At 37.4% G+C, this 26,919-nt stretch overlaps 1 protein-coding gene across 7 annotated transcripts in view; it reads right to left on the bottom strand.

Annotated features, from left to right (window-relative positions):
* NNT (nicotinamide nucleotide transhydrogenase) overlaps positions 1 to 26,919 on the bottom strand; it is a 43,708-nt gene that overhangs the window by 5,876 nt on the left and 10,913 nt on the right. For all 7 annotated transcript variants that reach the window (XM_039709787.1, XM_039709786.1, XM_039709788.1 and 4 more), the window contains 14 exons: positions 26,822 to 26,910; positions 25,822 to 26,009; positions 24,943 to 25,076; positions 22,998 to 23,189; positions 21,909 to 22,062; positions 20,884 to 21,045; positions 20,018 to 20,128; positions 19,133 to 19,278; positions 17,400 to 17,595; positions 16,599 to 16,832; positions 14,493 to 14,653; positions 13,403 to 13,582; positions 7,994 to 8,153; positions 6,568 to 6,649 (listed from right to left, as the gene is read on the bottom strand). In XM_039709787.1, coding sequence (XP_039565721.1) covers positions 6,568 to 6,649; positions 7,994 to 8,153; positions 13,403 to 13,582; positions 14,493 to 14,653; positions 16,599 to 16,832; positions 17,400 to 17,595; positions 19,133 to 19,278; positions 20,018 to 20,128; positions 20,884 to 21,045; positions 21,909 to 22,062; positions 22,998 to 23,189; positions 24,943 to 25,076; positions 25,822 to 26,009; positions 26,822 to 26,910 — 2,189 coding nt within the window. The remainder of the gene's footprint in view (positions 1 to 6,567; positions 6,650 to 7,993; positions 8,154 to 13,402; positions 13,583 to 14,492; positions 14,654 to 16,598; positions 16,833 to 17,399; positions 17,596 to 19,132; positions 19,279 to 20,017; positions 20,129 to 20,883; positions 21,046 to 21,908; positions 22,063 to 22,997; positions 23,190 to 24,942; positions 25,077 to 25,821; positions 26,010 to 26,821; positions 26,911 to 26,919) is intronic.

Here is a 26,919-nt window from a genome sequence, read left to right as displayed (position 1 = left end):
GAAGTTACCACCAGATGGAATGCTGACTCACGCTAATCAGAAGTGCCTCAGATTAACATTGTATGGGGCTGAAGATAATGTTTAATTCAGAAGTCTACAGATACTTTGGAAGAGAAGGAAAATAGTCAAGAAAAAACTTGGATTTTTGAAGAGAAATTTCTGAACAGAAATACAAGGAAGTCAGGAATAAATGAAAGTAATTCAGAATTCTTCAGAAAGGAGAGAATTACTAATAAATCAACTTGCCCTGACAGATGAATTGTCATATACTTCTATTTTCAACTCCACTGTGATGGGAATGACTGACAGACCACAAGTCACAGTCCAATCAACACAGATCACTTGTGAATTGAAGACTGTACAAATATATCCTTAAATGGGCAACTGAGCACTCCATCATCAAGGCAACACTAATACAATAAAACATGAGACAATTGGAACTCCAGCAACAAAATTAAGGACATATTATTAATTCACATAATACTAGATATCATACAACTTTAAACTCTAGGTTGAAGAGTAGGACAAAAGCTAGTTTTAAAAGGAATGCTTTTAAAGAAGAATGGGAATAGATTGTATTCAGCTAGTAAACATTTGGGACCCTGTTACAATACCTAGAATCAGAAGGAGAGCAAACATACAGCACAAATTACTAACAGCTTATGTTTTACACCACTCAGTAACACAAGCCATGTGTAGTACTGCAGATAGATCTTAAGTACACCAAATGTGATCACTAACAGTACAGTAGGAGAACTCTTATTCTGAAGTACCCTTGAGAAAACTCATCACTCTTCTGGCAGTGAAAATAGATTTTCCAACAAAATTCTCTTTTGTGTCTAATAAAATTATTTGAGTGCCTTTGTGACCAAAGCTGCTTTGGCAATACACAAAACAAAATACTCGTGAGGTTTCTATTAAGTACTATATACACATACAATCTTATTTCAAGGGCTGGAAAGCCAAAACTTAAGCTGCCAAGAGAATGAATTTCACCTTTGACTTCACCACTCCTGGCAAGAGGCAAGGAAAGAAGAAAAGAAAGGGACAAATCATCTTCATACAGGAAGAGTTATGGCATGAACCATCAGTAGTTAGAGACTTCTGACAGACTCTGCTTGAAACCACATACTGTGTATTCAAAAAGTTTGAGAAAGCTGCTCACACAAAAGCTTTTTTGGACAAATACTGAAGTGACTCCCAGAAGTCTGCTTGTAAGAGTCTGTTAACTAAATATGACAGTAGCTTGCCAGTACTACTCAAAACTGGATGTGCAAGAATGTAAAAAAGAATAATTTAAAATTATAGCTTCTCTAAGAGTCATTATGTTACAAGGTAACATTTACACACCTCTGAAGTGAAATCAGCATATCCAATAGAAAGCAGGATTCAGAGTTCAAGTAACTAGGCAAAATAGATATCAGAAATCCTTGATGGCTTATAATGTGTCTAATAAAAGCATCAATCTTGTATCCAACCCACAACAGCAGCAGTTCTTCAAAGCTATGTGCATTTCAGCAGGTACATTTTATTACATATGCTGTCTCAGATACCCATAATATGAACCTCATTCATGTTCAAAAATTTAACACAAATTATTTTAAAAGAGGAACATGTTTTATGCCAAAAATGCTTTCAAGTGAAAAATTGCAGTTTCTTTGATATTCTTTTGTCATCAGTAATGCAGGAACTCCCTTAGGTTGGTTCGTTTGTTTATTAATCAAGAAGAAATCTTAAACAAAAACACACAGTCACAGTCATGTTGGCTATGACTTGAAACATTACTTTAGTATTTCACTGAAACACAGAATTCAACACGAATTTTTTCTTTTGACCCTGACAAGATAATGTGGGGCTTGCTTACCACCAAGTTGGTGGTAAGTCAAGTGCTGAAGTAAGTATACATCACCTTGCTACTCACACTTCACAGGTAAATAGCTTGTGAAAATAATATTCAACTCTTTTAACCAGCCTCTACTGAATACCTTTTAGTTTTCTAGTTTTATAAAAATAACACAGCACACAAGTTTATGTTTTGAACTTTTTAAAGTAATACAAAAAGTGCAGCATTTTAAGTTTAGATTAAATATCTAAAACTCCTGACATCCACATATCCAGCACTTCCAGCACAGAAAACACTTCATCTGGAGTTGGGGGGGATAGAAAGGACTGAAGGTGGCTAAAGTAGTATGAAGGCAGTGATATCAAAAAGACAGCTATAGCATGAAAAATGATTGAAAAATCTCAGAATAGAAACTACTTTTCATACAGCTCATAAAGTCAGTATCTATCTTTATTACATCTGGCTAAATAACATTCTTGTAATCAATAGTGAAAGAGCTGGCTCACAATAGCAGCACCAAACCCAGTACAGAAGCGTTTCAAGATCACTTCATCAATGTGAAGATAGGGTTCCTGTCATTATACCCAAGCTGGGCAGAGCAAAGTAACATCTGGCTGGAGCCTAATTTAGCTTACTCAAAACTTTAAATGTCATATTTGCCCAAGGGTTTTACTTCACTTACAGATCCTCACATCTCATTCACTTTATTTAGACACCTCTCTGCAGCTCTGTTTTCAGTACAAAAAACAATCCATTTTTCTAGGTAACAGCAAGGGAAAAAAACCCACCAAAACTACATGAACAGAGAAGTACATCATTCAAATATTTCACATCTTGAATCCTGCCATGCAACAGCTGCAGCGCAGCATGACTCAGAGTATAATGTTTATCATACCTATGGATAACTGTAGATTACAAGCATCAACACACAGAGCTAGCCCAGCTAGCTTAGACCTACTGTCATGCTGAAGGCAACATATGCCCTCAAAACCAGTCCTATGGCATGGATCAAGCTCGGTGGCTCTGCTGCAGTCAAGTCAGCTAAATTTAAATTGAGTTAGACAGCTAAATTACACATACTTAAATAAGGGCTGATAATGGCTCCCTATTTCCAACCACTATGATTTATGACAGCAGGAGCAAAACGCAGATGGATCTTAGCTCTGCGCCTTCCCAAGAATCCAACTGCAGGCAAAGCATCATATACTGACCTAGTAGGGTCATCCAGAGCTAACCCACATGGAACCAACAGCACACCTACAATACTCCCCCAGGAGAATACAGTTACAGCTGCATCCTTGCAGAAGCCATCAGGCACTGCATGGTTTACAAGTTCTAACTACAGCAATAAAGCACTGGAGCTAAACAGACCTGTTGGACTTCAGCTGTCCCTTCAAGTGCAGCATTAATAATTCACAGCCCACACACCAAAGTTGATCACAACAAACCAAGAACTGACATACAGGTACATAGTTTGTGTTTTCATGCTGTGTACAGCTCAGCTTCCCAGAAACCTGCACCAGCACACATTGTTCTTACGCTCTCATCAGTGACAGTAATTTCCATCTTGCATGTGAGCTATGCAGTGTGTTAAGGCTGCTTGGGACAGCATCTTAACAGCTCATCCTTCAAAATTCTTGTAGATTTTCTTGTACAGCCACAACATATGATGGTTTTAAACTGATACCATAAACAGTTGTAGGTAATCAGTCGTATTTATAATTTTGCAGATAAATATGTAACTGATAATCAGGCACATGTTCTATTACTTTAAAGAAATTAAAGAATGGAGAAAAAAATCAGAACACTAAACACATTTGATTAGAGATCAACCACTGATGTATCAATAAAAAAAACTTTAAAACACAGGTACAACACTAAATTAATACTACCATATTTTCAAAAATCTAGAAAACTCTTGTTTTCATGTGTTCAAAAGTAATTACATTCTTCAGCATCAAAAGACAGAAATGCAATTCCTTCAAGCTATCTACTTTTAAAAGGGTTAAAAAAACCCCAATCCAGAACACTAACTTTCTAGCAACTATTTTGAAAGGCTGTTAAAGAGGCAATGTGCATGTTGTCTCTCAACTATGAATTCCCAGAAAAATCAACTTATTAACAAATGTAATTATTTAGAAAGTCTACATGAAGAATAATTTTAAGAGTCCTTCCATACCAAAGTGCATTTTTCTTATGAAGAACATCTTACTATGCAGGAGAACAAAATACATTGACAGAAAATGTCTCAAGGAAGTCATACTGTGGTAAAAAATAGGACAGTTAACTGGATGTGAATATGGAGAGCATCAACAACCCTTGCATATAAGAGAACATACAGTTTTAGACTGTAATTATCTTTCTATATACAAAATTACTACAGAATATAGTTTTATTATATAGGAAAAATCAGAATTTCACAACCAGGGTTCTACAAACAACATAACATGTGGCTGATGAACTTTAGTAAGGCAGGAACTTTCAACAATTTACTTACTTCTAACTTTGCAGAAATACAACACCAGTTGTAGAACAGCCATTTCCTCTCCAAAGCCAATAGATTCTGGGGGCTATGGGATTTAGCCTATAAAAAGTTTCGCTGTTTATCCATCCATGACAAGGGAAAGCTATACTCAAGGCTCAGTAATATCCAGCTTTCTCTGTGACTTTACTAATGCATTAAAGATGTGATCTGCTGCAAGACCATCTCAAGTGAGTGACGATGTTAGCTATGCAACTGAGTAACTGAAACAGTGTAAAGTTTCCAAAATCTCTCCTGTATTTCTAAATTTAAATCCTAGTCAAAGGTTACACACCATGTTATATAATCTGCAGTCTTCAATAAGCATGTTATGGCTATAGGCAAAGCAAATTAAAACAACAGCTTCTCTGGATCAGTGGTGAGCCATGAAACAAAAAACCAGACCATATGACAGTCACAATTTTTCTTGGCACACGATGGGCATTACAGACTGATGCAATCCTGTGTCCATGCTGGCAGCCCTCCACAGCGTGTGTGTGAGAGTGTCACTACATCTGGATGGTGAGTGCATTAGGGTCCCGAGGCACTCCAGGCCTACTGAAACCAGAGGACAACAGCTGCACTCAATGAACACCATGGGAGCTCAGCAAAGTGATGAAAGGCCTGAATTACCACAAACTGTAAATACAGATTTATTTCATTAAAATAGTAGGTAACCACTGCAGCGATCCCTTCCTGAAATTGATTCATTTCAAGTATAAGCCATTTATTTCAAGGACACATTCACTTTTCTTCCCTGCAAAGCCAACATAAAAGGCAAAAACAATTTTTTTCTTTTTTTTATTTCATCAAGGTTGGTCAAAAAAGAGCTAACCCCCCACAGAAGGACTGAAAGGAAAGCCAGAAGTATACAAGACTGTCATCGCATTAGCCATGAAAGGGTTTTTTTTGTTGCACAACTAAGGCATCCTCAAATGCGATCTGGACACACACAGAGCTGTTGTTAAACATAGAGAAACAAGGTGTGAAGACTGCTCTAGGAAGCAAATACACCACCACACACCCTCATTTCTCATGTATGCACAACAAATACATCCATAAAGCAATTTTATATGCAAAATTGCAAAATCCTGGCTAAACACTAACAAGTTATTGCTGCTAAACCCTAGTACTCTACTGTTATCCAACACAATGCTGTAATATGCTGCAAAAGCTTACATGCAACTTTTCAATAAGGTTGGAAAAGTAGTGGAAGAAGAAAAACAAAACCAAAAAATCCTAATTACTAGAGGAATGATTCCAAAGGGAATCATAATTGAAATAAACATATGGAAATCAGAGAATGAGTCTGGCTAACCAGCATCTGCCAAAAAATACCTTGTTCAAAATGAAAACTGAGCCTCGACTGGTTTTAAAATATTGAGTTATCATAATTACAAAACAAGCAAAATTTCAAACTCAGCAAGAAAGCCATAATGTTTGCTTTCCAGTACTTTCAGAATCTACAAGGTCTACAGAAAAGCTGAAGGAGGAAAGGACTTGAGGCCAATACTGGAAATCAAAGAATTATCTCTGGTTTTGGAGCAACACTCCAGAAGAATAAATTCATGAGACTGGAGACATGCACTTCCATAATCTTTTCATGAGGTGCTCAAAGAACTCTAATAGCAGTCTTGCCTGCAACAGCAAAATCTTACAGGAACCCCGTAAGTGTAGGTGTAAATTGCTTAATGGTTTGGAGTATCTGACATAAGAGGAGAGGCTGAAAACTGGGATTCATCTGCCTGCAGAAGAGAAGGATCAAGGGAATCTTATCGCTGTGTATAAATATAGATGGAGGGCAATAAAAAAAGATAGAGTCAGATTTTTCTCAGGGATATCCAGGGAGTGGGTAAGAGGCAATGGCTGCCAATTGCAACACAGAAAAAATGGTTTTACCCTAAGGAAGGATGACTGAACATCATAAGAAACTGCCCAAAAGAATCTGTCAGTCTCCATCTCTGCAGACAAGATACTCAAAATCCAATTGGACAAGATTCTAGGCAACTTCCCCAGATGATTCTGGTCTAAACAAGGAGGCTGGATGAACTAGACAATCTCCAGAGATGTCCTTAACTTTGCTATTCTGTGCCTCTGTCAATGCTGAAAAAAACATTAAATCAAAACTAGGGGTTTTAATGGAATGAAGAAAACCAACCAAACCAAACCACCTGTAATACTTCTCATCAAGGAAAGCACTTACCTGACATTTTTCCCTTGTTCTCTCAACATCTTCACCAGATCAGCTATTGGGTACTGAGCTTTTGCTGCACACAAACCATAACCTGAAAGAATTTCAAAATTTTAACCTATTTTCCTGTTTTAGTGCAGAAAGACTAGTTGCAGACAATAAGTGTACCTTCCACACAGAGATGGTCTCATAATTAAAAATAAATGAAAGCAATTAAAAAAACCATACATCAGATTCTCATACATTCCCAGCCTGACTACTGTAATTGATCACTTTTTTTATCTCCTGACCACTTACATTGTAGTGATTTGACCAATCAAACTATAAGAGCACTTATTTCACCTTCACAAAAAGACATCTTCCTTTCTATGTTTCAGAGAGGTACTTTAAAAAATTTATAAAAGGGCAATTGTCAGGTTACTTCACAACCATTATCCTCAACAGAATTTCAATCTGCTTCATGCAAATCTAGTAGCCTGATATGGCTTTTAGCAGCAAATAATGTTTTCAGTCTCTCTCAGCTAATACATCAGAGCAACTATACCCAGGATAAAAATAAAAAGCATACATTACTAATGGTGTCCTCAAGGTCTGGCCACAGGAGAAAGAAGCAAACTCCTTGAAGATGATTGCAAGCTTCATCAGAAATGAAGGTAGCTTACCAAATTAGAACCCTACCTCACTGATGATCTCTTTAAAGTTGAAGCAAAATGAAAGCTTTGTATTTTAGCACTCTTCACATTCCAGTGCTAAAATGAGTTTAACATGATAGTCATGCCATTCAGTTGAAGGAGAAGTCTTGAACTATCCCCTACCTGAATTTTCCTTTCAGGGAACATACTACTAAATGACATGAACAGCCAACATAATCATTTCAGACAATTCAGGTTTTGGTTTTCAGGTTGGATTTTTTTACTTTAATTACGATATTTATAGTAACTACATTTTGCATGGGGGGTTTTGGCCTTTCTTTTCCATAAACAAATGCAGAACTGAGCAAGTACATGGGAAGTGCAAACAAAATCCTGTCTTTCAGGATTTAACAGATCTGTTGGTACAACTGGTACCATTGGTACTGTAGTTGTGCTTGGAAATTCAGTTAATTTTGTGTACAGCTGTTGCGGTGTAAGCTTAATTTACAAAAGTTAGTCTTTGCTCTTTAGAATTTAAAACGCAAATAAAAAGAACAAACTTTGAGGATACACACAAAGAAAAATGAAGTGGTACACATCTCTGCACAGGGGAATGATACCTGACCAGGGAACAAAAACAAATCACATGGACCCAATCAGCATTTGATATGCTGCTGTCATGCTGCAACCTCTTCACTGCTACCTTTTTTTGGGGGGAGTTTTTGTGTTTTTGCTTGGTTGGGGTATTTTTTTTTTAATCACACCCTCTGAACATCTTGCTGTGTATAAGTCAAGAGAGTTCTTACCTGGAGTAATAATAATACTATTGGCTTCTTTTATCATTTCAACTGCATTGTCCACATTGATTTCTGTGTGAGTTCCAGTAATTTCCATGGGTTTCCCACCAGCTGTTGATGCAGTGCCATAGCCCCCAAGAATCACATTTGCAAGGGAACGGTTCATAGCCTAAAAGACAAGGATGGTTTTGATCATAAAGGTGAAATCAAAAAATAAAGGTGAGAGTCCACAAGAAAAACTTCTGAAAAAGATTTCTGAAAATATTAAAGGCTTCCTGACAATAGTCTTTATAAGCTGGTTTTGCCTTCTTATAATCCAAAGACTCTTAAAACAGTCTACCATAGCCATCACCAAACATCAGCTTTGAACACATTACATTACACACATAGTGGGAGAGTGCCAATATTTCTCCAAAACAAAAAACAAAACTATGCAAATAGCAAATATTGGTCTCTTTTTGTTCTTAAAAGGGAAGAATATGAAAGAATGCATGTTTGATGACAGAGTTTCTAAGAATTTTTTTTATATTGGTATATACACACAAGATAATTTCCATAGTTTTTTACCAATTCAACATGTAAGCACAAGACTGCTCCATGACAGAATGGAATCCACAAAGCTTTTGCAGGTAGTACTGAAGCAAAACTGCTACAGCAACAAAACACAAAAGCAGCTAATTAGCCACAAAAAAACAGCCATATTGTAAAGAACTGAAGGGGGCCATTGACTTACTGGCTGACCACCAAAGGAAAACAAGAGATTTTAACTAGAAGGTTTAGGAGAAGAACACACCCTGAAAATCTGGCTCCATTAGACACACAGCCAGGAAAAGCCATTGGCTAAATGCTTTCTTTGGCACGTCTACTTGTGACTGTGGTCCCAAAGCAATATCGGTCAATAACTGGAAATAGGAAAAACTTGGTAACTGCAGGGGAGAAAAAACTTAAGAAGTAGGAAAGGAAGAGGATAAAATGCTTCTTTAATTACACATATGAGTCATACATCTTCTCCACTAGCTGGGAAACCATGACAAAATTTAGGAATACATCTGGAGAGACACAAATGTAAGTAGGAGGAAGCACAAAATTGTGCTTCCAGGTGTCCATTCTCCAATGGCATTTCAAACCATGCAGTTCCACAGGTTTTTTGCTATAGCCTTAGAAGATATGCCATTCTTTGAAATTTATTATCTAGCAAATAAGCAAAATGATGATGTTAGAACTTCTATTTTTCCTGATAAGTCATCACTGTTTCAGATACTGTAAGGGATGCACACAAGCACAGTGAACTCAACATTTTTTACTGTCTGCAGCACACAGTAGTTCACCCTACTGTGTGTTCGCCCTAAGACACACTGTCCTTGGCATCTATCTCAACATTACAGCAGTTGTGTCAGGTAGGACAGCCTAGACAGAAGAATACCCTCTGCAGATGTTGTACATGCCAAGCTTTCACGAAGCAAAGCACTTTCTACACATATCTAAACCAAAAGACAACAGTCAGACCAAGTCATAGGAAAAATAAATAAATAAATAAAATGTTATTGGAAATCTGAGGATCAGCTAAAAGCAAGCATGAGATTGAAGCACCCTTGCCAGGCTCCACTGCAAAGAGCCAAGAACTTCCAAGAGAAAATGTGGAAGGCACAGAAGAGCCAAGACCTTATCAAGCAATTGTTAACCAACATATCTTGGACAGTAAGAAAACTCTTCTGTAGCCGCTTCCACCACAGACCACAAATATAGAGATATAAAGTGCAAGCTTCATCACTCACTGATAATCCAACAAGTGTCAAAAAGCCCACTGTGCTGAGTGTTGTGAGTAAAAAGTTATTCATTTTTTTTAAGGCTGCAGAGCTAAAACAAGTTGAACCAGTTGCTGTTGAATTGAAGGTTAGCTTCATGTTGCAGTCACCTATTGTTGTGAGTTCTTCTTCAATTACCTGTTAATAGTTGGTGATCAGCCACTGTCCCCCCTGCTGCTTGCCAGGGAGTGAACCGAAACCCTGCGAGTAGCAGGGGAAAGCAGTGACATCAGAGCTGGTATGCAGATGAGAATGCATTTCACCAGATTTTGCAATTTTTCAGGGAAAAAACCCTAAAAACACGAGCCAACATGGAATTAAGAGACCTAAGTGATGTCTAAAGGTCAGGAACTTAATCCAGTATCTGCTAAAATCCTATTTACTTCTCACCCTAACCTGAAAGATCTTAACTATAAAGAGGACCTGGAATGTTAGGCCGAAAAAGTGGAATTTCCTACACTCCCGTGAGGACAGAATCCCCAGCTCTGTCTGCAGACCAGTGGACAAAGCTGCATCATCCTCCTTCTCCGTGTCACGCCTGGGAGCAGTGGCAGCGTGGGCGCAACCCGTCGATTTCTCCCCACCTGAGCTGATTCTTCTTAATAAGGCATTAAAAAGGAGAAAGATCTCCCGCCCTATTTATTTCACTGAGCATAGGCAAGTAACAACAATGGTCACGAGCTTACAGTCCGGGGAAAATCAAATACCTGAATCCTGAGAACTGCAAGTGCTTCCAGTGTGCCCACAGAAATGTCACAGCTAGTACACAGGAAGGCCAGCATACGATTTGTAAGACTAACACAGTTTGTCCCCTCTCTTGCTCTGTTTCATCAACCCAATTAATGGTTCCTCTTCAACCTTAAGTTTCTTCTGCATCCCATAATGATTCTAATTCCAAAATTGCAATCATCAAGTATTCCCTCCATGGAAAAAAGGAGGGACAAGGACATGCTAACAATCAAATGTTCTGAATAAGATGTATTGTGTTGGTGTCTTAAAAGAGTCACAATTCACAGGATAAGCAAAGTAGAAGACTTTGCTTTTTGAGGTTAAATTCTCTGCCCTTAACTCAGTTGTCATCTGAGGCTTTAAGAGATAGCTGGACTGCATTTGGACAATTAAGTTACAGTTTTATCACAAAAATTATTTGAAAAATGTTGTAAAAATAAGGTTTCAACTACTAAGATGTTTCCACAAATATCTTCTCACCTGTGCTAGGTAAGTATCAATAAATTGATTTGTTTTGACAAAAATCATACTAAAAAGTAGGGGGGGGAAAAACCAAACCAAACAAAAAAATCCCCAAACCCACAGAGAAAAAAAAATTTAAAAAAGACAAAAAACACGGAAGAGGAAACGTCTGCTTCATTAGTGCAGGTTGAAACACCAAGAGCAGAATTTATTGAAACTCCTGAGCATTTCTGTTATGAATAGAAAATTGTAATTTTTTTTAGTTTCAGAGTTAAAAAAACCAAGCCAGACCGAGTCAGCCTCCTTTAGGTTCGCTGCCGAAGGAAAGCTTTTCAAATACCTGTTAATAGCGGGTGATTAACTGATTGTTTCCCTGATGCTAGCCCCATGCCAAGAAGATACCAAGGGAAACCCTCCAGGGTAAAGAGATGGGCAGTGACACCAAAGACAGCATGCAAATAAGAAACGCAGTGCACCCTGGATTTTTACAGTTTTACAGTTTTTATAAGAAAAACCCCTAAAATCACGAGCCAACAAAGTGACTTAAAGTGACATTTAAGGATGGGAGCATTGTCCCGTACCTGCTTGAATCTTTTTATTTCTCACCCTAACCTGAAAAGAAACTGATTAAAGAGACCCCCCGGGTTTGTAAACAAACAAACCAAGGACTCAACGACTCTCCCGTGAGGACAGAGTCCCCAGCTTTCTCTGCAGACCAGCGGACAAAACTGCATCGTCCTCCTCCTTCGTGCCACGCCTGGGAGCAGCGGCGGCGAGGGCGCAACCCGTCGATTTCTCCCCACCTGAGCTGATTCTTCTTAATAAAGGCATTTAAAGGGAGAAAGATCTCCTGCCCATTTATTTCAATTTCCATCTCCTGAAATGCAGCGTCAAGACAATGATACTGATTCCCCTGATTATAACAATGCTTTTAAAAGTAATGATTTCCTTTAAAGGAAGTAAAGCAAAAAAGAAAAATTCTGGGCTAAGATCATGTTTTTCTGCTTGCTGGGCAGAAATCATACAAAATAATTTTCATTTTACTGGTTGATAAACTTCAGTTGTCCAAGATTATATAAAGCAGCACAAGATTTCTAGACACTACCTCAAAAACTAAACTTCCTGTAATCCGAGAAACACTGGGGAAAGCCACTCTGTCACTGCTTAACTATTTTGTTAACTACTCCCTCAGGCTGCCTATTTACCTAGGCTCCTCCAACCAACTCTGTAAGTATTTCAAACCTCTCTTGTGAGTGCTAAGAGAGGTGAGCAATATTAAGAAAGGAAGGAGACGCTAAAACAAAAATAAAGGTATTGATAGATTACTGGTAAATACACACCAAACAGTTCACATTTTCCCTAAACTTTACAAGAATTTGATTCTTAACAGGGTTTTTATACCTGTGTTACCCATAAGCACTATTTTTCCACTGATATGGACTAAATTCCTAAATGTATAAAACTAAATATATGAGCTACATAATTTGATTTCCTTTTGATAAGGAGACAGAAAATGTTCAAGAAACAACAAGATTATTTGCAATTCATACCCAGAATTGTTAATTTTAACTTACTTTCATGTAGTTGCACAAGAATACCTTTCAAAGCTTTCCTAAAATTTTTCCTCAAGAATTATACTGAACATTCCTAACATGGTAACAGTACTATTTATCAGTGGAGATGAAGTAAAAGATGATCTCCAGAGCTGAGCAAAGGAAAACATCAGACAGGAGAACCAATCACACAAGAGCACAAATGAAGCAGGATTACACAACAGAATGAGATAGTTGGCAGCTCTTGCATTGCAAATGGTTTTCTTTAAACCAGTACCTATCCATCTTTGAATACAAGACCTTTACACAAATGTTCCAGAGAAAAGGAGTTCATTACTAATAGCACAATACAAGTCTCACGCCGAGATGAAGCTCAAGCTTGCTGACACACAGCACTGAACTCGTGCAGGCCTGCTGCCACCCTGTGGTACTCCAAAGTAGCTGCTCTGAAGAGAAAAGGGCACACCTTTCTGCACTCCAAAAACCAAACTGTAGATCACTGCCTAACCAACGAACACACTTCTTAAAGTATCTCCTGCTACATATTAAATGTAGCTTAAATTTAACCACATTTTCGAAGCTGTATGACTGAAAAAAAAAATAGCTGACCACAAGTAATCATACTTCTTCGAGCCCAGAATAAAACCTTAATGTTTAAGTCAATGCAAGGGCTTTCCTCAGTTTTAAGATGTCTCTCACCCAAACAAGGAAAAATTACTGACATCTAGTCCAACAGTTTCAACCAAGAATTTTCTAGTCTTTAAACATCTAACAGTTTGAGATCCAATGACTTATCTTCCTAAAAAACATGGTTAAAAAAGTTTTTTTCACTACTCAGCAAACAAGCAGAGTTTCTGTTGACTTCTTACCACACACATGATGTAAGAGAGGATGGCCCCAGAGGAGCCTATGAGTGCACCAACAATGGTCAGCAAGTTGTTGTTCAGGAGAAAGCCCTCAGCACACAAAGCCCATCCAGAGTAACTGTTCAGGACAGTAATAACCACAGGCATGTCAGCACCTCCAATAGCTGCTGTTAAAGTGACACCCTGGAGAAGGAAAGAAAACACATCAGCAATGACTAAGGAGGACACTCAGAAAAGACACTCAGCCTGCAGCACTGAAAAATAAATATAGAATCATATAATGGTTTGAGTTGGAAGGGACCTTAAGGATCAGCCAGTTCCAACTGCCCTGCTTTGGGCAGTGATATTACCCACTAAATCATGTTGCTTAGGATCCCATCCAACCTGGTCTTGGACACTTCCAGGAATGGGGCATCCACAACCTTTCTAAGCAACTATCAAGTTACTTAGAGCCTATTCAAGTATTGTCAGTGTAGGTATTCAGGCTGAGGATTGGACTTACCAAATCTGCCTTTTCAGAGAGGACAGAAAGATACCCCACCATACTCATGCTCTGCTTAATCACATTTTTTCACTTGCAAAATGATTCCACCAGCTACATGGAACTGTTCATACCATTAAGGCATTCATATTGAACAGTCTTTGCAAGACTCAGTTTACAGAATGGCAATATTCAAGCTAAATTTTGCAACACTGGCATGCACTGGTGTAAGTAAATGGCAGAAGTTACACATGGAAGTCATCTCAAGAAGTTATCATAACAATCTGTAAATCCAGAGCTCTTTTAGGTATTTTGGGGATTAACTTTCTAAAAAGCCTTCTCAAATATCAGTCTGTCATATAAAAAGACTTCATTAATCACTAGCCACAAAAAGTAAGCATAAAAATGCATTCCAGTTCTCTGGAACAGTTCTGGTTTACAGCTGGATCTAGAAAAGTCAGTTGCTACTTGTTACTGCAAGTTACTACACAGGCAGGCACCATGTCCACTGTGACTCAGATGGTAAAATATAATGTGTAAGAAGAAACTTGCAGGACTGGAGAATAAACTCCTTGTATAACTTGTTTCACTTTCTACAATTCCTCAACTTACCATTATGGCTGAGAGTGCTGACACAGAACCCAGGCAAGTAATTCCCGTGGTGTAAGAAGGATCAATCATGTAGGGTATCATCCCACCAATGCTGGCAGCCAGCAATCCTGCATTCAATGCATGTCGACCAGGCAAGAGCAGAGGTGCAGAATTCAGGATACCTGCAATCACACACACTTTCAGACGTAAACATGTACATTCAAGGAAGCCTGTTGCTTACATTCAGAGAAGACTGAATGCAACTCAGCAAAAGAAAAATTAAAAAAGAAAAAAAGGGAGGGGTAGAAGATAAAACAAATTAGTTGAAGCTGAGATCTTCTGCTGACTCAGAACTGCAAGACATTCAAACTTCCTCTAGACTCTCAAATATTCTTCTTTAAACTCGATTTACTTCCTAATTTCACTGAAGTGCTCCAGAATAGTTAGAAAAATCTCTTTTCCTTTTGAAAAGCCTTTTTCTTTTTCCTTCAACAAAGCCCTTTCACCTTGTCTCCAGGTCTTTGTATGTTGAATATGACACACAGTAGAAGGAAGCTTTTAGCTGGAATTTCTACACAAAGATTATCTCAGTCTCTCAAAAACTGTGCTCTTAAAAAAATATGACTACACAGATCACACCAAGTACAAAACATTCCTGTTTTCAAATGCATTAATTTCACAACTACCCTCAGTCATATGGAACTCCCACAGCTTCCCACATCTGCAGAAACTTGAGGGGAAAAGGCGGTTCACTATTTGTGTGATTCAGTTCAAAAAGACAGTCACATTTATTTCATACTGGGTTTTTTTTTCAAACCACATGACAAAGGGTTGAAACAATGGAAGTTTCCCAGTAATTATTTACATCAGAAATAAGTGTCTCATTTAGATTTTAGGAAAAAAAATAATTTAAAATTTATTTTAATTTTATTCACTTTCATTTCATTCATTTTAATTTTCTCATAAAAATTTGTGAAAAGCTGAATTCAAGGGAAAGAATGAACTGATGGTCTCAGCCAGGGGAGTCAAAGTGTATGACTTAGTACCCTTTTCCATACCATAGGATCAGTAGTTTGTTAATGGAGACAAACTTCATATTTCATACCATGATGATATGAAAATGCAAGGGAGAAAACAGTAAACAGAAATAGGAGAGCAGGTTCAAACAGGCAGTGAAGTTTACCAGGGTCATGCGCACAAATCACTGAGGGAGTACAATGGAGAGAGAAAAAGTAACTCAGAAGAAATAAATTAATAACTACTTAGCAGAGATATATCAGAAATACATACTACTGACAAATCCTTCAAAAGATTATTAGAGAAGACAGCTTTCCATCCTTGTCATATTTCCTCCTTCAAAGGCTGGTCTCACAAACATTGAAGAAAGCAAACAGATGTTTCCCAAAGGAACTATTGCAAAGTTAACAACAGTATTAGTATGGGAAGCTCTTAGCCTGAAATTCCTAGTACAAGTATTACCTCAGCTTCTCAAAAGCTGTGTGCTTAGAAAACCAAAAATAAATGCAATAAAGAAACCTTCACATGCATAAGAATCAGGAATTAGTGAGTATTTAACTTAGAAAACATATTTGCTAAAACAGCAAGAGGCACGGAACATGGAGTCTGCCAGTAGGTAAATAGACAGTGAACTGAATGGTTTAAAGTGAGGCAGCCTCAATACTGCAGGCTGCCTACCTTAACGAAGAGTGCAGTGTTAAGAACAAAATCCTAGAAGTATTACTAGTGCTCACTGAATCCAGCAATATGAGAGTTTCAATCAAAATGTCTACTCAGAAATACAAAGCTGTGATCATAAAAGTTCAATAAAATGAATTTGAGAAAAAGCATCAGGTAGTGTCTTAACACCAAAGCAACACTTATTTCTAGACAAGATGAATAATATTATGTCAAAGCACTGAAGACAACTTTTCATAACTAAAGCTGTACACAAATTAAATAGAATTAGAAAGAAAAAAGTACACTCGTAAAAATTACACATATAAACTTTTACCTGGTCCAAAATACAATGGTTTTTTTTCCAATTACATAGCAGTCTAAAAGTAGAGCTAAATTGCAGGGGAAGAAAAACCTTTTAACTAATATTTAATTCTGAACAGAAGGTCTCACCTTGCAGTTTTCCATATGCAACAAGAGAGCCACTGAATGTCACTCCACCAATGTATGTGCCAAGATATGCCACAATCTTGGTGAGGTTTGCAGCAGGATCAGTGGCGAAGTGAGGATATTCAATCATGTACTCTGCTACACAGGTGAGTACAGCAGCCAAACCGACCAAACTGTGGAAAGCAGCCACTAGCTGAGGCAGATCTGTAATCTGGATGCGTTTAGCAATTGTCAAACCTATTGAGAGTTGAAAACAGAAGGCAACTCTTAGAAAACACAACCCACCTGTTCAGGTAGAAATTAGTACAGGATGGTTCAGTATGCAATGATTACACATACACAAGTCTGTTCCAACTAGAAATCACTATGACATTGAACCAAAGGTTGCACTTGTGCATTTTGTGCATGAAAAATAGAAATATTAAAGCATATAATGTACTAAGAAGCTTCACAATTTTATTGAGAAATTCATTGTTTTCTGTGACAAAGGCACAGTGTGAAAGAGAGAATTTGGCAATAGTGGGTCAGAAACTGAAGTATCAAGTTGGGCAAGATCATTGACCTCTGACACAAGTTTCCCTATCAGAGATGATGTGGTCCCACTTTTCAGTCAGCTCATTCCTTATCACATTGTGAAGCATTAATAAAAGCTGTGAAAGTTACAAAGTTATTTGCCAAATAATTTTGCACAAGGCACGAATGTCAGTTAGTCAATTCATCTGGGAGCTATACAGTATTTTAAGTACATACAGGTTTCATATATGCATACATGGAACATAGATTGTTAGTTCATCATACACATACCTATGGTCCCACCAAGTGCCATTGCACCTGACATCTGTGCCAACAATTCAGGCGAGGGATTAAGGCTTCCAAGAGTTGCAGCTAAACCTCCTGCAACACCAATCATACCCAAAGCATTTCCAAGACGAGCTGTTCCTTGGGTAGACAAACCAGCCAGGGCACCAACACAGCACAGTCCTGAGCCTAGATACATTACCTTTAAAGTAAGAAAAAACATCAGTATGAGGTAGTCACAAATTGCATTGTTCCAAAAACATCTCTGATAATTACACAAAATAGCTGATTTCTCCAGAATGAGTTTAAGTCACAATTCTTAATTAAAATCAAGAAACTGACATACAGGATGAGGTTTTGGCCAATTAAAATGTGATATCTATAAAGCTTTTCCCTCACTTGATAACCCTTTTTTATCTGCAGAAGGAATACTAACTAAAGCCAAACCAATTTTCCTCATCATTTCAGAAGCAACCTTTCCTTTAGCACAAATCCAAAGCTATATGGTCCTGTTCATTATAGGGATAGTTTCAGAATTTGTTTATGGCAAATTTGAACTAAGAAATAGTTTAGATAGTTCTGAACTACCAGCAAGAGTGTGGCCAGAAGGAGTAAAACTGTGATCTTTCCCCTGTAGTCAGCACTGGAGAGGCCACACCTTCAATCTTATGTCTAGTTTTGGACCCCTTATTCCAATAAAGACACTGGAGCAAGTCCAGAGAAGGGCAACAGAGCTGGTGAAGCACCTAGAGCACAAGTCTGATGAGGAAGGAGTTGAGGGTGTTCAGTCTGGAGAAAAGGAAGACCAATGGAGACTTTATTACTCTGTACAACTCCTCAAATTGAGACTGTAACCAGGTGGGAATTGGTCTCATCTCTCAGGTAACAAGTGAGAGGACAAGAGGAAATGACCTCATGGGCAAGATTATATTAGATATCAGGACATTTTCTTTTCATGGAAAGCATGGCTAAACTTTGGAACAGGCTGCCCAGAAAAGTGATGGAGTCACCATCCTTGGAAGTGTTCAAAAAAACTTTTGGATGTAGTACTTGAGGACATGGTCTAGTGGTGACCACGGTGGTGGTGCAAGGCTGACAGTTGGACTTGATGATCTTAGAGGTCTCTTCCTACATTAACGATTCTGTGGCATTCTATAACTGTTTGCAAAAAGTATAAACACACTTACACGAACTGAGTTATATATGTCCAGATAATTGACAAAACACAAACACATTACATGCCCCTGCCATAACAGTATGTTTGGATTCATTTTTTCCAAATGCACAAGGCAATACCAATTTATTTTTCTTACTATTAAAACAAATGTAAACAAAAGTTTACTATAAAAGATGTTATAGGTAAAATCCCTATACATCCCTCTGGGCTGAAAACTGATCCCATCCTTTTTTAACTGTCATGCCAAGTTGAACTTTCAGAAATATTTAAAACAAAGACTGATTTCTGTAGTTACCATATTATTTAGACCGCAGTTTAAGAAAACAGTCCAATAAATAAAAGCACCTGCTACATTAACACAAAACCAAACAACAACAGAGCTTTTAAAGTATGTTACCTATGTGACTACAAGCTTACAGTTAATCAGCTTCAGATTGGCCTTGTGGGAACATGCAGCTGATGGAAAGACCCTGGATTATTTGTTATTTACTCCTCCACAGAACAGGCATGAAGAAACATAACACTGAGCACTGGGCTAAGAGCCATGAAGTTATCTTCTTACTTGTTCAATGTTATAGCCACCACTGAGAGCAGCTGCATAGCCTCCTACAAATACACCACCAGGGAGCAGGTACAAGTAGTTGTACTCAGGAGGGTCTGTGGGACGTTTGAACATATCCAGCATTCTCTGTGTAACTAAAAAGCCACCTGGACAAAGTAAAGGAACAATCTTAAAAAAAAAAAATCTGAAATCAAGCACATGCCAAGTTATAAGAGAAATATTTAGTATGATACCATATTACCATACAATTCAACAACCAATAAAGCTAGTAACCTAGAAAACTACCAGGAAACAAAGGTATAATCAGCGTTAGATCTTGCTGTCTCTTTTAGCCTTTGGAAGAAATTCAGAAGAAAAGGAGGAATTGCTCTGGCTTCATACTGTATACTGACTGTAGGATACAGCTTAGTTTATGACTGTGTTCCTTTCCCAACCTGCTCTAGCAAAAGCACTAGTTTTAAGCCACATTGCTCACTTTGTTGCCTTTTATTATTGAAGCTGGGACTTTTGAAGCTCGAGAAAACAGAATTTTGTTCTATATTGCTAGTATGTACTTCAAGTACGAAAATTAATACGAGTACAAATCCTCTACAACTACCCTCTTGGGTTATACAGAAAAATATATTGTATATAATCACCACCCAAATTTATGAAAGGAAAATGCACATTTAAATAATTCCTAAAATAGGTTACTCCACAGGGTATGCAAAATACCTACAAATAACTACTGTGAAAATTGGAGGGCTAATGGGTTTTATTTATAAATGCTCTCAGATTCCATTCTCAGACCAGTATTTCTGGAATTACACAATTAAATAACTAGATGAAATTTAAAAATTATACTAGTACTTGAAATTAATTCGGGAGAAAAGCTAACATTCATACCTGCAATATTGACTGAAGATATAAAGGCTGAAAGCACTGCTAGGCTTTGGGAAATGTTTTGAGGGAGATAGTGTCCTCCCATCAGTACCAGCCCACCAACTGCAGTCAGACCTATTTAAAAGAGATAAAAGTGTTACTGGAAAAGGTTACTGTGTAACCTTAAAAGGCCTATAGGAAGTTTCCTTTCAACTGTTGGGCAAATACCAGTCAACGCAAATTTTGACCCCTACTTCACACATTTAAGCTTAAAAGAAGACTACCACAGTCTTTTTCAGGAATACAAACATGTTTCAAAAAAAAAAACAAAAAACAACAAGTATATGAATGTAGTTTTGAAGAACACTGCCTCAAGCACAGAGTTAGCCAAGTACTTGTTCAATAAAAGAAATTTTGTTTGTAACAACCAAAGTAGATCCACATATAGCCAAACACAGACACATACAATCTCACTTATAAGAATTATTAATTTTATGGGTATTTTTGGATTTATTTTCTTTTTCTTCTCTCTCAAAACACATCGTTTGAGAAGATGAATAGAAGAATGTAAAAAATAGGAAAGATTAGTTATTTTCAGGGCACTCTTTTGAAGAGATGGGAGAAAAGATGTGGTCTATGAAAAGAGACTGCACCACTCCAAGTAAAACAAACTTCTAAGCAAATAGGTCAAGTGTAAAAATTACTTATGAAAATTAAAAGGATACAGCATCCAATTTGCCTTTCTTTTGAAAAAATTATACTCAGAAAAATTGTTTCAGGTGTTACTATTTATGAAAGTAAACTCAAACCTGCACAGCAGTACTAATTCAGGTAAAAGGAGTTGTGCCTACTACAAGTAGAAAACAAGCAGCTGTGTGACAGCCACTTACCTGAGATAGCATTAGTCACAGACATGAGTGGGGAGTGCAGAGCAGGAGTCACACCCCAGACTGTGTGATACCCCACTATCCCAGAGAGGCCAAACGTCGTCACCATTTGTGTGAAAGCAGCATTAGGTGCTACAATGCCCAGTCCTAACATACCAGCTAAACCTAGAAGGAAAGCACAGGAAAACACTAACTTTTCAATGACTTCTTACATTTAAACTGTATAAAACAGGAGCCTAGTACTGACACAAAAGCAAAATAGAGCTCTCTGTATGGACTAGTTTCAAAATCACTGTGATCATTTTTCAAAAACACTAAGTTGTTTCAGTGCTAATCTTTCCTTTGTAACAGAAAATAAAGTCACAAATATAATCCACACACATTTGTTACGTATGGACACAATGCAGCAAAGATAGTTTTCTACACCAACACTGAATTCTGTCACTCTCCTGTTCTATAGAAAAAAATGTGCAAGTCACAATTATGTTGAGATATTACTTGGATGTATCAAAGCATATATAAGAAGAACAGGGATTAAAATTAAGACTACTGAATTCATTAATTACTTAATGCAAAAGTTCTGATACACTGAGAGTAACAAATGAAATTATGTCAAAGTCCTATTTCCAATACTTTGGTAGATGTGGTTCATTTAAGTCTCACACAATACAGTAAAATCTGAAGAAAGCAAAGACATTGAACTGATTCTGCTGCAAAGAAGGGGCACAATCCCTGGCAGGAGTCCTTCAGAATTTTTAGCATTTTACTAATATCTAAGTAGAGTCAAGCACACATATATGCACAGAGAATCAGCACTTGTTGAAATGTCAAATACTTCTGGTAAAATTAGAAGTTTTATTTTCCCTCTCAAGCAATTCTTACACTATACTGATTTTGTACCAGGATACACCAGCCAATCAACTGCTCTCCCAAACAGCTATTCAACTGAGTAAGTTAGAGGATGGGTCATTCAAAAATATTAGCCAAATGAGAAGTACTCTACACTGATTCCCCAGCTAGTTGCCTACCTGCTGTGTATATAGATGCAGTAGTCATGGTTTTTCTAAAAGGGGTAATAGTAGCTGCTTTTTCTGCTTCCAACTCTGCTACAGTCTTCTGCTTCACTGGCGCTCCCTGAGGAATGTTATTTGGTGGAGGTGCTGGGAAAATCACTTTGCCATCCTGACAAGAGATATTTACAGTTATGCCTAACATGGCAGATGCTTAGTACTTAGAGAAGCCTATTCTTCTTCATCCTGCAATTCAGGCAAGTGCTAACATCCTACAGCCATGCCCAGGAACAGGCTCTTTTGTTGCATTAGCAGAAGTTTGCAAGGCGTGACCAAGTTAATTATACTAGTTTACACATTCTTCAGACAAGATTTGATATTAGTGTCCAAGAGTACCAGGTGAAGACACAGCACAAGGCTCCAGAGCAGAAACAAGAGAAAAGCAAAGAGAAGTTCCTTAAGTGGAAAACAACTATGCAAAATAAAACTAAGTCTTGGAAATAACAAAATCTGCTACAGATGTGAACTTTAATCACAGCCTTTCCAGACCTCAGATAGGAACCAAGGATGATATCCTACATTTCTTGTTAATCTTCAGGCCTCTGTGGAGGTACTGAGCTGTACGTGCCACTCCAATGGTCTGGGAGAGCTGAAGTCTATGCCAAGAGTCTTTATTGTATTATTTTCTGATAAAGCTTCAAGTATTTTGAATATTCTAGTTTCACCATTTTTTTTTTATTTTACTACAGAAGGAACACCTTTTTTTGTATTTTAAAGGAGGAATGCATTTCTGGAAAAATGTTTTGGTCTGGTAAAGCCTCAAATATGTTTTAAGTAGCTATGTTTTTGTCACATAAAACACACAAATTTTATATTTTTCCTATTTTTCATTAGTAAATACATTAGGATTAGCCTTGACAAGAAGACAAGACTAAAAAGAAACAGAGGAATTTTCAGCTGAATAAACACACAGTTACCCACACATTCCACCAAGCCACCTGTGAAGTCTGTTGACATGCAGTATCGCTGAACACATTTTGAAGAGAGAGAAATGACAAATGTTAGGTTGGTACTCACAAATTAAGAATAGAGTATTTACTGGCTTACCTTCATTACTACAGTTCCTCTAATAACATGATCCAGAGTCCCATAGTCAAAGTCATCTTTTGGATCAAAGTAGAAGTTCTCTTTATCAGGACTAATAGCTTTTAGAAGTTTGATAATATTATTAGAATACAGGGTACTGGCCTGAGTAGCCATTCTGCTAGGCAGATCTGTGTACCCAATGTGTGTAACACCCTGAAAAAAAATCCAAGTAAAATAATATGATTTGTACAATCTCTGAAAAAGCATAATCTCTTCCAGTATATCCTTCTGGAAATATCTATTCAAACTGTATCACTTATCTTGGTTCACAACTCCAACTAAACTGGCTATCTGCAGCTCTGACACTACTAAGTCAGGGACAGATCACTCACAATAGCTACAGAATTCAACATGATCAAATCCAACCCCTTAAACTCTATTAGCAACAAGACCTCACAGAGAGGAAGATATTGGTGCAAAAGCTTGTCTTCTCCAAATTCTACATTCTCTCAGAACCTAAATTCTTTAATCAATCAAGTATCAGATTAATCCACCTAATGCTTGGCATCTTCTCAGTTTTTCTGGAAGGCAGGCACTGGAGATAATTTTCTGTATGCCATTGGAGTGAAGGGAGCTCCCTCAGAGCTGTGCAAGTGATATATCTGAGTTCATATGTGTATTATTGAGTTTTAGTGCAACACATATGTATGCAAAAATGTAACCTCATATATCCTCACTGCTTAAAGAACTAATGAGAACTAAAGGACATCAGGCTTTAGGAAGGAATGGGAAGCTGAGGCTGGCATACACTCTGAGGTATTCAAAAGCAGGCATGTGTTAAAACACTGCTCCCACAACTTACAGCTAAGATCCATAAATACTTCCAGAACTCTGGCTTCCTAATGCAATGCTCTAGCACAATCCTAATAGTTCTGCACTGCTGCTATTTTCCATAACACAGAGCCAGTACACTAAATCCAGGGGTAATACTCCTCTGACTAAAAGCGTTCCATATAAACCCTTCATGCAAGTATCTGCTTACTTCTCTTCCACATTCTCTAGTTTCAGGTTTTAAGCAATGACATCAAAAGCCCTAGAAAGCCACAAAGACAAGTGCAACATGTGATTCTCTGACATATACAAACAGAATTCTGCTTATGTCAATGACAACCATGGCAGCAGTGTCCTACAGGCCTCCCAAGCAAAGGTATTATATCCTTGCATTACCTAGGAAATCTGCTACTATAAATCTCATCACCCAGATTTCTGTAATTTTTAGCAGATTTCCCACAAGCACCAAAAACTAAACCCAAAAAGCAGAAAGACAAGATCTCAACTGAGCAAATGTACACTGGAGAAAAAACAAAGTAGTTCAGTCCAGACCAAAACTGCTTATTTTAAGGAACTAATTTATGCTACATCTACTTTGGGTTTCAAGTGCTTTGGATACTCATGTTGCTGAAGATAAAGAAAAGCAAAGCCAGCACCCTCCTGAAGCTGAAATAGTACTGAGTAAGCCAGAGACTTTGTACTGAAGTAAATACTGATAGTCTGAACCTACTTAGCTTTGCCTGTGACAGGAAATGTTAACCTCCAGTCAAGGAAGGTGATAAGCAAATCAAAGAACCAATTGCTACTGCTGTGTTTTTTAGATAGACCAAGAAATAGATATCAAATCCCACCTTCAACTCAGAAGAGACAAATACTGGACTAGGAAGTTTAAGTAGCAAGAATTCTGTAATATCTATTAACAACCAAATTAACACTATAAAGAGGTATTAGTTTCTTTAAAAATATTCAAATTTATGTATTTAAATAGTGACCAAATGCAATTTTAAAGGACTGCTTCAGCCCAAAGCAGCTGAAAGACTGTTGAAAATTCAGCTGCTTATTTTCAGCATACAGTTTACAAAACAGCATAGAAGTTCAGGGGAACGGAGAATGAACAGCAGCTTAAAATGCTCACCTTATGAACATACATTTCTCCAGGCTTTGTAGTCTCAATATTTCCTCCTGCTTCTGCAGCTAAATCCACAACAACTGAACCTTCCTTCATTGATTCGATCATATCTTTCTTAAACAAGATTGGAGCTTTTTTGCCTGACAAAACAAGATATAGCAAGTTAAACACAAAATACAGCTTTCTATTTGTTGAGCTTAGGAGATGCCTTCCCTTTGCTCTATATATAGGTCTTAATTTTGTAAGCAAAATTTTCAACTAATTGGTACCTAGGATAAAAAAATCATATGAGTTTTTTTTTAGAAGACAGAAGAAGTGCTAGAACATCCTGCTCCAAAAGCATACAAGAAAGTTATGCATGGTAATCTACCAAAGATAAGTCCAATTCTGCCAGCAAACTGACAGTCTTAACATCCAATCTTACAATTCCAGTCATAACATTTTTTTTAAAGACCCCACATTGCCAGCTATTAAAACACAGACATTGTGCAACACAAAGCAGTAAAATCTAACATCTACCTTACTATGTTTCAATTAAAAAGGACAGTTCCATCTCAGACTTGTTTCAGTGTACAAGTTGTATAGCAGAAGTAGCAGTGATGCAACAGATATATAAGAGAATTATATATTCTCACTTTATTACTAAATACTCTTTTTTAAGTAAGAAAAACATGACCATATTTGATTCATACTGATAGTCTATGAAAACAAAAGTTTTTTTTAAAAAGGACACACTTTAAAACCAGGCCTTTATCACAGAAGTGTAAAGGTACACGCTCACACAGACATAATTCATTAACCCCTCTGTTTTCATGCAGATGCAACCTCAAAATATGACAACTTACCTAGAAGAATGAAAATTAGCATTTTTTAAATAAAGCATACCTGGAATAAGTGCTGTAGTGATGATAATATCAACATCTTGGCACTGTTTGGCAAAGAGTTTCATTTCAGCTTCAATAAATTCTTTGGACATTTCTTTAGCATAACCACCTTGTCCCTCTCCAGATTCCTTTATGTCTACTTCCAAAGGCTCAGCACCAAGAGACTTGAATTGCTCCAGGGCTGCAGCTCTAGAAAAAGAAAATTGCAGTTGAGAGAAAAAACATTACTTTAAAAATGATGACTTTACCAGGGGTTTTAGTAGCAATCTTCAGACAAGACACGTAAAACTTATTCTAGTATTAAGGAGATCATAACAGAAGTCCTCAGCTTTCTGTATTCAGTGCAAAAAATAATTGCATTGATAAAATTAGGTTCCAGTCAGACTTGAATAAGGAATGAAGGCAGCCTACAGTTTCCTGTACAGTCAGCAGAGTTGCTTCAAGAAAAAACTCAAAACTGAGGCTTTCCTGATTAACTCTCCTCATGCATTTCTGTTGTCATGATTTGGTAAATCCACAGCCCAAACTAAGGTGCCTAAAATGGGAGATAAGCATAGAACCTGTGACCTTGTCTTTAAACTGTGAGATGGGAAGCACTAGTAAGTCTTATTTTCACAGAGAAAATTGCCAGGGGGTGGATGTTTGAAGTTGTGGCTTGTTAATATTCTGTATTTTGTTTTGCACCATATGACATCACATTAAATAGAGAGACTAAATTTCAGTGTTAGGTGAACAGTGACAGCATGCAAAGAATGAAACATAAATGTTCTTCAATCTCAAGATAAAAGTATCTAGAGTACTTAAGAAGGGAATTAAAATAAAAATGGAAATGTTTTAGACAGATTTTAAAATTAATAAAAATGAAGGACTAATGATAGCATAAAAATGGTAGGAAGTGAATTATGACTCAGTGTAGTACAAATTACTTCACTCTAATACAGCCATAAACAACTTAATCTTCAAGAAATTTCAGATTGATATTACAATTTTCACACCCTTACCTAGTATCAAACCCACGAACCACTGCACCCATTGATTTTGCTGCTCCTGCAGAAGCCAGGCCAGCAACCCCTCCTCCAATGATCAGCACCTAAAATGA

Source organism: Passer montanus, unplaced genomic scaffold (assembly GCF_014805655.1).
Source record: "Passer montanus isolate IOZ18808 unplaced genomic scaffold, ASM1480565v1 scaffold22, whole genome shotgun sequence".
Classification (NCBI taxonomy): domain Eukaryota; kingdom Metazoa; phylum Chordata; class Aves; order Passeriformes; family Passeridae; genus Passer; species Passer montanus.
This window is presented reverse-complemented; position numbering and strand designations above follow the sequence as displayed.